The sequence below is a fragment of the Drosophila yakuba genome, chromosome 3R (assembly GCF_016746365.2).
Source record: "Drosophila yakuba strain Tai18E2 chromosome 3R, Prin_Dyak_Tai18E2_2.1, whole genome shotgun sequence".
NCBI classification, from domain to species: Eukaryota; Metazoa; Arthropoda; class Insecta; order Diptera; family Drosophilidae; genus Drosophila; species Drosophila yakuba.
In genome coordinates this window covers 7,109,965-7,121,319 of record NC_052530.2, presented here as the reverse complement: position 1 = coordinate 7,121,319, position 11,355 = coordinate 7,109,965, and the positions used below count along the sequence as shown (strand labels likewise).

At 43.8% G+C, this 11,355-nt stretch overlaps 2 protein-coding genes across 3 annotated transcripts; both read right to left on the bottom strand.

The window, feature by feature from the left end:
- Positions 1-1,198: 1,198 nt before the first annotated feature.
- On the bottom strand, positions 1,199-6,458 carry LOC6535824 (protein hairless). Of its 2 annotated transcripts, none has more exons than XM_015191882.3 (6): positions 5,890-6,458; positions 5,090-5,805; positions 4,859-5,032; positions 3,548-4,290; positions 1,849-3,379; positions 1,199-1,529 (listed from the first exon to the last, which is right to left on the bottom strand). In XM_015191882.3, the coding sequence occupies exons 2-6, from the start codon at positions 5,751-5,753 to the stop codon at positions 1,501-1,503; spliced, it is 3,141 nt and encodes a 1,046-aa protein (XP_015047368.1). In that variant the 5' UTR covers positions 5,754-5,805; positions 5,890-6,458; the 3' UTR covers positions 1,199-1,500. The 2 variants fall into 2 exon arrangements, with proteins under 2 accessions (XP_015047368.1, XP_002096445.1); XM_002096409.4 differs by having other exon boundaries at positions 6,265-6,458.
- A 560-nt stretch (positions 6,459-7,018) lies between these two features.
- LOC6535823 (neurogenic protein mastermind) lies at positions 7,019-11,185 on the bottom strand. The gene is made up of 5 exons (XM_039376887.2): positions 10,970-11,185; positions 10,572-10,864; positions 9,468-10,517; positions 8,213-8,433; positions 7,019-8,131 (listed from the first exon to the last, which is right to left on the bottom strand). Exons 1-5 carry the CDS (start codon positions 10,979-10,981, stop codon positions 7,938-7,940), a joined length of 1,770 nt encoding a protein of 589 aa, XP_039232821.1. The 5' UTR covers positions 10,982-11,185; the 3' UTR covers positions 7,019-7,937.
- Positions 11,186-11,355: the final 170 nt, after the last annotated feature.

Genomic DNA, 11,355 nt, shown 5'->3' with positions numbered 1-11,355 from the left:
AATATTTTGGATCTGTTCTTAACAGATGTGTTTAGTTCCAAGTTTGTTCAGTTAATCAAGTTTTAAGCAAGTTTCAGGCGGCCTTGTGCAAACTGTTCTTGACCTCATATGGAATCCTTTTGTTTTTATTCTGCGTAATCAGATACAAAATATACAGTTACTTGTTAAAATCCGTTATAAAAATATTTATATGAAATATATTGGTTATTTCTCGCGTATCGATTAACTTTTTTTTTGTGTAAAAATACTGTATTTACAATTACAACTATTTATTTATCGGTAAATATAAATAGACATTTGATTTATATAAATAATTTAGAAAATATGAGAAACCGCGTTTTGTTTTTGTCTTTTTGCGTTAGGAATATGTTTTTTATTTGTATCAGTTTCAGTTGTACGAGTTCCGGTTTGAAATTGTCTGCTTAGGATCTTTTTGCTTTCCTTTTTTTGTAAATTTGTTGTATATGTGGATTTTTTGTACATTTTATTTGTTTTTGATTGGACAGCCACTGACAGAGAATTTGCACTAGGCAGAGTTATACAACATTTTAGATAATGACAACAATCGTGAGTTAAACTTAAATCCGCCGAGGATTCTAATTCAAACTTCAACGTCTATCAATAAATTGTAGACTATCAGGAAACTCTTTTAATTTGAAGAGTAGAGATTTTTTTTATCTTTGAACTAATTTAAAATGATAATTTTAAAATAATTAAAAAATTCATTTATAAATGTACTGAAAATGTTGGGGTCGTATACAATCTGCATAAAGCAAATTTCTGTCAATTAAATTTTGGACCCCGATATAAAGGATTTCTAAAGTTTTCACTATAGAACACCTAAGTATGCTTGCATATTAATCTGGTTATAGTAAACTTGTTTTTCTTTTTTTTAATATTAATTTTTGTATCCCTAGTTTTGTTTCCATTTTTAAAGGCACAAGCATTTTATAAAAATCTGTTCTTGTAGTTTTGTTAAATATACTTTAAAATGTTATATGCTGCGATTCGTAACTAAGTTTTTCATTTTTTTTTTCTAAAAAAAATCAGGTTCAGTCTGTTTCAAGGAAATGTTTTGATGAAAAAAAACGTAACTCTTTTTTGAGATTCTTAAAGACTTGCATTTTATACATCCTATAGAAAAGGTTTTTATTAGTATATCTTTCCATTAGTTGGTATAGAATAAAATTCCTTTGCATATTTTGTCCAGTTTGTAGAAAATAACATTTCTTTACTGACTGTATAAAAGGTTCTGGAACAGGTTTAAAAATAAACTTGAGTTTATCATCTCTTTTTGTATGCGATTTTTAAATGTTCGTCCCTAACTGAGAACCTAGGATTAGACTTAGGTTTAAACAATTAGGTTACAACTAAACTATCGGCGAACTTATCAAATTAAATTACGTGTATTAAATGTCGTCTTAAGCGCTACTAGTGCGATAATGTTCTTAACTCGAATGGTTGGCCCAGAAACTGGGGCAGCTGGGGCGTGTGTATGTCTCAGTGCTTTGACAGATTCAGTGGTAAGTCTAAAGGAGAGAAAGATGAGAAAGCGGATTAGATGGAGTTTATGGTGCATTAAATTGCATTAAAGTGCACATATGACAGCAAATTGATTTTGATAAAGCATTACATTTACATTTAAACAACAACTAATGTGACTTAAAATTGGAGACTTTATCAAATCTTTATCAAATTTTGATAACTGAACTACACAGCTATTAAAACTGCTTGTCTTGGAATACATTTTATGCTATCTTACTCGAACCTAAGGTTATTTTGGATCGAGTTCACTCTTCTACAACTTTCCAACTGCTTAACATTATGGTGCACCGATTGAATGCTTACCTGAACTTTGTTCATTCCTTAGGCTACTAGTATGAAACATTGCGGAGGAGCTGGCGCCAGAAGTGGCCGCCGAGGAGGAGGCTGATGCGCTCGAGTTGCTCGGCGAAGTGGAGGCGGTGCGATGACTGGATGTTGCAGACATTTGGTCGGTACTACTATCAGTCAGTTTTGGCGTGGCCAGGTGAGCGGGAGAGTGGTGTGTCAGTGCAGCCGGGTGCGGATGCTGATGCGAATGAGCCAAGTGCGGATGCGTGTGGGGACTGGGAGCCGGTTGTCCGAAGGCGGCGGCTGCTGCTGCTGCGGCAACAGCCGCCCCCACTCCGTTATACGCGAATGCGTGATAGGCCGATTGGGGCGATAATCTCGCAGCAGCAGCTGCAGCAGCGGCGGCCGCTGAACTACCGGGTTGTGGATGTGGTGACAGCAGGGGCGGCGCTCCTGTCTGATAGTGGTGCATCCACAGGGGGTTGTGCCTCAACGCCGCCAGTGTGGATATGTACGGGTTGTATATCGAAGGCGAGGGAATGTAGGCGGCTGCGGCCGCTGCTGCCGCCGCTACAGCAGCTGCACTGCTGTTTGACGCGGGCGGCGCCGAGTTTGGACTTCCGGCTGATCCGTTCCCGTTCACCTGGGGCGGTGGCGGGTACATATAGTAATGCAGCGGCGAGCTCCGCTGGAGGTGCGGTTGTTGCTGCATGTGCCGTCGTTCAGGAGGCGATGCACTCCGGTCGCCGGGCGAGGGACAGCTACTGCTGCTGGCTGACGGCGAAGCGAACTCGCGTCGGATTGATGCAGTCTTTTTGGGAACAGTGCGCGGTGTTGTGGCAGGCGATGCTGGGGAAGAGCGCGGCGGCGACAGGTCCTGCGATGCTGAGCCCGATGTGGAAGGACGTCCTGCTCCCGCATAGGGATCCCTGTAGTAGGAGTGACCGTAGTCTACGGGTGATCCCGCCGAGTATGGTGGCGAACGTTTCTTAGTTCCCGCATGCGAGGGCGATTTTCCGCCTCCCCCATTGCTTCCACTCACATCAGGAGACTTAGGCGAGGTGAGCAGAGCGCGAGGATAGCTTGAGGAACTAGGCTGGTACATTGAGTGCTGTGGGTGGTGCACATTGCTGACAATAGCTGCCGGATGATCACTGCACTTCTTGCCGGAGGAGGATGAGCTGCTTCCACCTAGCAGAGAGTGGATACTGTAAGAGCTGTTGAGCCGCGTTGGCTGTGTCGACAAGGTAGCTGGCGAAGTGCTGGATGAACTGGAGCCGGGACTGGGGCTCGGCTTTCCTTGGGGTGGGGCCAAGTTCATTGGTGACGCCTTGCCAGCCGGAGACGAAGTCGAAGTTGCCTTTGCCCGACTGCGTTTTCCTCCAGCTCCACCGCTACTAGCTCCAACGCTGCCGTTGTTTACACTACCATTGTCCTCCAGCGATACCTTTTCGAACTCGCGCAGGATTCTCTTCCTGGGCGACACGTGCTGGGTGTGGTACTCGACTAGTCGGCCGGCTGCAGTCGCCGATGAGGGTGGAGAAACCTAAAAGAAGATATTCAATTGCTTCAATTCTCTCAATTTTCTTTACGTTAGTCTCTAGACTAGATTTAGAACTTTAATGACTCAAATTATTTAACATAATTAGTATTAAAAAAAATCTTAGTATATGATTAACATTTTAAAACGCTGGTTGTGCCAAGTAAAACTTACTTTGTGCGTCAAGGCGTGACTTAGACCACCACCAATGCGCTCTACAGACGTTGTTGTCGATGCGATCACAGCTGATGTTTTCGACATTTGTTCGAGGCGTGCTGGAACGGCATCAATAAGTTTCTGAATGATGCTGCTGAGCTTGGCTTTTGGCTTCGGTTTGAGTTTCTTAATATTCGCCTTTAGATCACCGTTTAGGTCACCATTAACGGCATTCGTGATCCTGGACAGCTCTGCCATGGCTTCCTCATCCTCGCTCGTATTCATCTTCTCAACAGTCTCATCATTTGGTTTTGTATCAACCTGCTGAGCGGGCGATGCTGTTTTTGACTCGCTGTCATCGCTAACCGCCGTCTTTGGCTCATTTTCAAGCCGTTCAGCATCATCCTGGCCTTTGATCGTTTCCGGGTTTTCTATTTTAATCTCATTTGTAGATGTGTCCGCCGCCACAGCGATATTTTCAGTTTCAACGACAGCCTCCGCTTTAAGAGTATCGTCGCCATTTTCCGCCTTGACTACCGTCGCGAAAATGGGCAGCTGATTCTCACTGGAGCTCAGCGGCTCATGAGGGCGCCGTCGTTTCCGAGCGGCTGTTCGGAGAGCAGCCTGGCCAAGCGTACTGTTTCTGGGGCGGTGGAAGAAGAGCGACAGCTCCTTAGATATGCCGCGCCTGGGTCGGGACTGTTTCCAGGGCTGGTCTCGCTGCCAGGGAGAGGATTGTATCGAGCTGTTGTCGTCCGAAACTGCAATGGAAATGAATATTAATGCAAGATATACATATATTAGAAACATTTTAGCAATAAATTATAATTAAAACTATTTAATTGTAAAACATTTATAAATTATTTAGCTTTGGTTAAAAGTGAACAAATTATTGATTGTGATTGTTAAGTAACTATTTCTGAAATGGGATTTACATGTATACAAGTATGAACGGACTTAGTGATCGAATTCGAAGATTGTCCTAAAAGAGCTTGACCGATTACGGAAAATTTCATTGCCTCTACTTATTAAAAAAAAAAAGGTTAACATAATTAACTAGATTTTAAATATATTATTACCACCTACAGTTTTAAAAGATCACAGATTTTAAACATATTTTTTTCTTTGTTTTCGAAATTGGACTTTATCCTCTACGTGCCATTAGAACCCTTTATAACTGCGTTATTCTAAGCATAGACCGCTCGAATTGCGCTAGCAAATTACACTTGGTTCAAATTCATATTCCTTTGATTCGAATTAGATTCTCAGGTCAAGTAATAAAATGGAACAGGTAATTCGTCGGGAACTATTATGACATGTGTTACGTACAGCTCAGCGATGTGGAATTCTCGTTCTTTGGATACGCTGTGGTCACCGCCGACGTTGGGGTCACAGTTGCGGAGGTGGCCGCCGATGGAGGGCGGAAGGTCTTGCGCGTGACCGAGACCCAGCCGCTTTTTTCGCCATCCTTGGACCGTGCCAGTTCCAATATGAATTTGCCATCTACGCAGAATAGTTTAATGAGTTTATTTTTACTGCTGTGATTTCGGAGAAACTTACCTTTGAAGAACTGCAAACGGCCACCGTAGCCGCCCCAGCTGTTGTTGCCGTGCGTCGATATTGGTGTCCTGCCCATATCAAAGCTTCCGCCGGAGTTGCTTCCCTTGCCAATCTTCGTCGTTCCTGTTGCCGCCGCTACTGCTGCTGATGCTGCAGTGGTGGGCAGTGAGCCTGTTGCATCTCCGCCCAAGGAACTGTAGTCCAGGACGCCGCCCAGGATATCGATGGTGGGCTTGGACGCAGTAGCTCCAACGACACTGGCTGCCACTGCGGCGGACGCAGCCATAATGCTACAACTTTTGGGCGTCTTGACATGCGGCAAAAAGCCATTTGAGGCGGTGGAGCTGGAGGATGAGGGCGTGGTCGTTGGCGTGGGCGTGGTCGTCCTGCTTAAGTTGGCGGGCAAAGGCGGTGGCAGAGGGGGAAAGCTGCTGCTGCTGCTACTGCCGTTTAGGCCATTTTTCAGTAGAAACTTGGCGGCCGCCTCTGCAATTATGCTACTAGTATTGTTGTTGCTTCGGCTGCTCTCGTTGCTGGTGTTGTTGTTTTTGCTATTGCTGCTACTTGCTGCGTCGTCGTTGGTGTTGTTGTCGTTATTGCTGTTATTGTTGTTGCTGAAGTTACTGCTGTTACTGTTAATGTTACTTTTATGCTCATCGGTCATTGTTGTCTGTCTGTTGCACTCTGCTACGCTTGTGACGTCATTAAGACAGGGCCTTCAAAAAAAACATTCGTTTGCAACGGACAAATTAGGCACAATTTCGCATTTCCAAACCGCATTGTATGCACAATTTAAATACCATTTAATTCATTGTTTTTGTTGTAAATTCCTCGAGCAGAGTTCGTGGCCGGGAAAAACGGCGCCGACGGCGTCGCTAAGCAAAATATGCCAGCTCGGCACGGCGTTAGGAGCGTCTAGCACCATTTTCATGTTTTGGGGCACCGTACCGTACCGTTCCCTATTATTATTGCACACACATATTCTTATTGCATTTTGGCCAATGGCCCATCTCACTGGTCGTTATTTAAACAATTTCACAGGCAAACACGGCGGGGCTTTCTGCTTGTGTGTGTTTTTAAAGGCCCAAATGTTAAGCGGAGGCAGCGCACAAAGAGAGCACAAAACGAAGTGCGGACAAGGTGGAGATAAAATGGAAAAAACGTTCTCCAATTACCGTCAGCGTATATATCGATTTCCGAATGGTGTGTTAAAGCGGAGGGCGGTGGACCGGACCGATATTTCCGAAATCAGCGTGCAGTTGGGGGCAGCTCTATTTCCAACTAATAAACTAATAAATAAATTTAAAAATTATCAACGAAAAACGCAGCTCTGTGCGCTGTGTGACCGTCAACTAAGAACGTAGAAATCCACGGCGCCAGTCAGCATGCTAACAAATATCCACTTTCCACTGGCCAATGTTAACTGGTTGCATTAACCACACGTTTACATTTATGTTATGTTAATGTAAGCTAACACACAGGTCGCTGTTGATGCAAAAAGCTAAAAAAGGAATCACTAAATTTAAAGACTTACAAATAAAGATGTTTTCTTTCAACTACTTTTTTTGGGTAAAATCCTCACCGACTCCGATATATTTCATCGATAAAAGTCTAATAAAATTGACAATTCTGTTAATTAGCCTCATCTGTCAATTCTTAGCGATCTAGTTTTTTTAGTAACAGTATATAATATAGCCAAAAATAAAATAATAAATAAGAATACTATAATTCTAATTAATACCGTCTTTTTATACAGTTTAGAAATAGGAACTATAACATTATAATTTTTCCTAATTTATGTTTGAATTCCGAAGACATAAGAGATTCGGATTCCATTGAAGAACTTGCAGAATTTTAAGTTTTTTTTAATTCGAAAGTTTAAAGGATTTAGCTTAAAGTAGCTTATAATTTAACATTAAAAAAATCGGGTTTGTTGTAGAATAAAATATTTATTTATTATTAAGTCCAGAAGGTAAACATTAAGCAATAATATGGTATGTTATAATAAATTCCCGCACATCAGCTAGGTAAATACTTATGGTTGCAGGTGCCTTTTTATTGCATATAATACTGTTTTCTCGTTTATCGAGTTACTGGTAATTTTGAGCTCGGGCGGGTTTAAATATATATTTAAATAGCCCTTGCATGCGGAATACAACCCTTATTCAGCTTCTTAAATTTAAACACAACTCGTAATCTCTCGATGGCCACCGCGCCCTTCCTCCAAATGTAATTCAGATACTCTGAAGTTCTAATGCAAAATATAATGTAAATCTTACGCGTCTATCATGTCGATTATCAGTAGGTTAGTTTAAGTATGGGCTTCATTCGAGTTGCTTTTGATATGGGCGAAAAATCGTCGATTGCACGAGAATGGATAAGAATATATGCTTAGTAGATATGCACAAAGTAAAAAGTAAGACGTCACAACAGAGGGCACACAACATAATAAATTAAATTTAGTTTTGTCTTCCGTTTGCCAACATAATTCAAATATCACAGACGTTTTGCCAATTGTTTAACTAATTTGTCGATTTGCTTCATAATTTTGCGTGCCGAACAGGGAAACAAAGAGTGATGAGAACTAAATCCAAACAGCGGGATTCAATACATATGTATACATATGTAAATGTCAGTCAAATGTGAAAATTAAATCAAGTCTTGTGTTGAACATGGCACATAATTGCTAAAAGGAAAACTGGAGTCAAGCCTACGAGGATAAATTGCTATGCCTATTATCTACTTTTTTTTTATGTGTGTAAGTACTAAGTGTTCTCTAACTGCTGGAAGAATGTTAGTGGGTGAATTCGGAGATATTGCATGCTACCTGATGAGCTCCATCCCGCATCTAGTGCATGTTGCCAGATGGCAGACCCAAGGCGGCGCCCAGGCTAAGTCCTGAAGGGACACCCACTCCAACTCCCGCGCTCACGCCTGATCCCACGTTGCCCTCACTCTCGCTTTTCCAGGAGGACACGGGTATGTGGGGAGCTGGGAGGCAGTTACGAAGCGTCTGCACAATCTGAATGGTGTCCATGAGGGCTGTCGAGGAGGAGAACGAGGAAGCAGAAGGAGGCGGTCAGTATCTTAGATAGCAAAACCGGTTTCCAGCGAGGTACTCACTTTTCTGCAGACTCTCACTCTGCTTGCCGTAGGGCTTACACATAGAGGGACGTATGTAGGTTTTCATTCGCGACATGTTTCGCATCAGCTCCGCGAAGATCCGCACTATCTTGTCCTGGCCCACGGCCAAATGATCCATTCGGTTGACGTCACCGGTGGCCCAAGCTCCATTATGCAGCGCCAGTAGATCCTTATTTGATTCTATTGAGTCCAGATTGGAACTGAGATCGGAAAAATGAAATCAATACAATTACTTGTCTACAACAAAAACTCAAAAGTTATCATTATACCCGTTACTCGTAGAGTAAAAGGGTATACTAGATTCATTGAAAAGTATGTAACAGACAGAAGGAAGCGTTTCCAACCTATAAAGTATTCTTGATCAGGATCAATAGCCGAGTCGATCTGGCCATGTCCGTCTGTCCGTTCGTCTGTCTGTCCGTCCGTATGAACGTTGAGATCTTAGGAACAACTAAAGCTAGAAAGTTTGTCGATTCATGTTGTCAAGCCCACTCTAACGCCCACAAACCGCCCAAAACTGCCACGCCCACACTTTTGAAAAATGTTTTGATATTTTTTCTTTTTTGTATTGGTCTTGTAAATTTCTATCGATTTGTCAAAAAACTTTTTGCCACGCCCACTCTAACGCCCACAAACCGCCCAAAGCTGCTACGCCCACACTTTTGAAAAATGTTTTGAAATTTTTTCATTTTTGTATTGGTCTTGTAAATTTCTATCGATTTGCCAAACAACTTTTTGCCACGCCCACTCTAACGCCCACAAACCGCCCAAAGCTGCTACGCCCACACTTTTGAAAAATGTTTAGATATTTTTTCATTTTTGTATTGGTCTTGTAAAATTCTATCGATTTGCCAATAAACTTTCTGCCACGCCCACTATAACGCCTACAAACCGCCAAAAACTGTGTTTAAGACTCTCCTTCTCCCTTCCACTAGCTGAGTAACGGGTATCAGATAGTCGGGGAACTCGACTATAGCGTTCTCTCTTGTTTTAAATTGTAGAAATGAAATAAGCAAAATAACAAAACCAAAAAAATAAATATAAAACAAATAAATAATATTGATATGAACCTATTTCGTTACTATATACTTATTATATTTTTGTAATATAAGTTAAGATTTTAAATTAAGTTATATTAAAAACAATTATATCCAGAAAAAGAATTTGAATAATTTGAATAAGTTATATTTCTATTTTGTTTTAAGCAGCTCCACTTTTTATAACGTTCACTCACCGCAAGGAGTCGGTAACATTCTTGTGGATAATCTGGTCCAGCGAGGAATGAGAGGAAGACGAGGAGGATGAGTGTGGCGACTGCGATGGCGGTGGCAAGGGATGGTGTCCATGATGGGCCTGCGGGACGGTTGCAGCGCCTCCTCCAGCAGATGTGGTCGTTGCCGACGGAGGCTGCTGATTTGCGGCCACAGCGGCAGCCACTGCCTGCGATTGCATCAGGCCCTGGATTTGAAGATTGGCGGCTGCAGCCGCAACGGCCATGGGATCAAAATGCTTGGGATCCAGCTGGGCGAAGACTCGCTGCTTTTCCAGCGGACTGAGGTGGTTACTAAGTTTCTCTAAATTCTGCTGGGCGAGGACCCGGTTTTGCTGTTGGATTAGGGCCGCAGTCAATTGCTGCTGGTGTTTTGCTGCTGCTTGCTGTTGTTGTTGCTGCTGTTGTTGTTGTTGTTGTTGTTGTTGGTGATGGGCGGCGGCAGCACTGATCTGCGAGAGCTGCGTCTGGAGGCTACTCTGCTGCTGCTTGGTAAGGTGCTGCAACTGCGGCGGCACCGAGACCTGGGGCACCTTAGAGCCCGTCGACTTGGACAGATCGATTTCCACATTCGCCGAGCTTGAGCTGCTTGCCACACTTGAGTTGGATCCAGCTGCGGAGCCTCCCGGCCCAGATCCTGCTGCTCCGCCAGGCGGCAGATGGGCCAAACGCTGCAGGAACTCTGGAGTGTTTACGCCCGGATACTGTTGCTCCATGAACGGCATGGGCGAGATCCCCATGTGGTTTTTGTAGTAGCGACATGCGGGACTGGGACAGGACTGGACCACCTCGATAATGAACTCCTTCTCCATACCGAACTGATCCCGACCAATGGTATACGACTCAATAACTGCCCGAACTGTGGCGTCTACACTAAGGTGCAAGCCATGCGGCCCCGACATGTGTTTTAGCATAACCGCATTGGCAAAATGTTCGAAGGGCAACACAATCTTTCCATTGTCGCGTAGTATGAGACGTCCCTGAGAGTCCAGGGTTAACCGGTTGGCCAGGACCCTGCAAAGGAGTAAGTGTAAGGAACTAATCCGAGTAGACCCATTGCCTACTTACTGCAGATAGGCGGCGCTAGGAAGCATGGCATTGTCCTTGAGATCGCTGAAGCACTGCAGCAGCTCAGCACTGGGATTCCAGCCCTTGTTCTGCAAATACAGCTGCAGCAGCATATACAGCTTTTCCGTAACATAGCCCACTCCTGGCATTCCAGCATTAGGCTGGGGCAGCATATCCCCGCCTGCCACGCCCCCACCACCGGCACCTCCTCCGGGTCCTTTGGATAGAGCCGCCTTCATGGTCTCAGACAGATCCAATTTGTAGTTATCGGGATAGAAATGCTTGGAGTGCTCCTGCAAGGATCTCACTGGTTATAATTGATTGATTGGTATTCACAATCGAAGGTGGAGACACCCGAGACCTGAGCTTGAAACCGAACTCCGTCACCGCCCACTCACCAAATTGTTCATTTTCGTCTGGGACTGCAATAGCTTAACCTGTGTGGCGCCAGTGAAGCATCCTGTATTCGAATGGCCAACGGCTGCTGTCGGGAATCACTTGTCGGTCGGGGGACGAGACTGGGCTAACTGGCGGCCACGGATCGAGGGAAAAAACTGTATGTGTCCGCCGCCTAATTGTGTTGTCCTTGCAAGGAAGAAGTGGGGGAGGCCATTAGTGTGACCGTCGCACGACGCAGCCGAAAGCTCTAAAAACAAAAGACAGCTTAATGCCTGACTAGGAATGTTTTAACCATTATTAAATAGGTAAATAATTTAATAAATGTTGGTGTGAAAACAATGTCATTTAAGGCATATAAATCTTCCTCTATAGAACTGTTTAAGTT

Excerpts from the sequence above, each read along its gene's own strand:
- LOC6535824 (XM_015191882.3), bottom strand. The coding sequence starts at position 5,753 with ATGACCGATGAGCATAAAAGTAACATTAACAGTAACAGCAGTAACTTC. Across the intron at positions 5,033-5,089 it reads CCGTTTGCAGTTCTTCAAAG|ATGGCAAATTCATATTGGAA; the intron begins GTAAGTTTCTCC and ends TATTCTGCGTAG. Across the intron at positions 1,530-1,848 it reads AAGGAATGAACAAAGTTCAG|ACTTACCACTGAATCTGTCA; the intron begins GTAAGCATTCAA and ends TCTCTCCTTTAG.
- LOC6535823 (XM_039376887.2), bottom strand. Across the intron at positions 10,518-10,571 it reads CCTAGCGCCGCCTATCTGCA|GGTCCTGGCCAACCGGTTAA; the intron begins GTAAGTAGGCAA and ends ACTCCTTTGCAG. Across the intron at positions 8,434-9,467 it reads AATGTTACCGACTCCTTGCG|TTCCAATCTGGACTCAATAG; the intron begins GTGAGTGAACGT and ends TTCCGATCTCAG.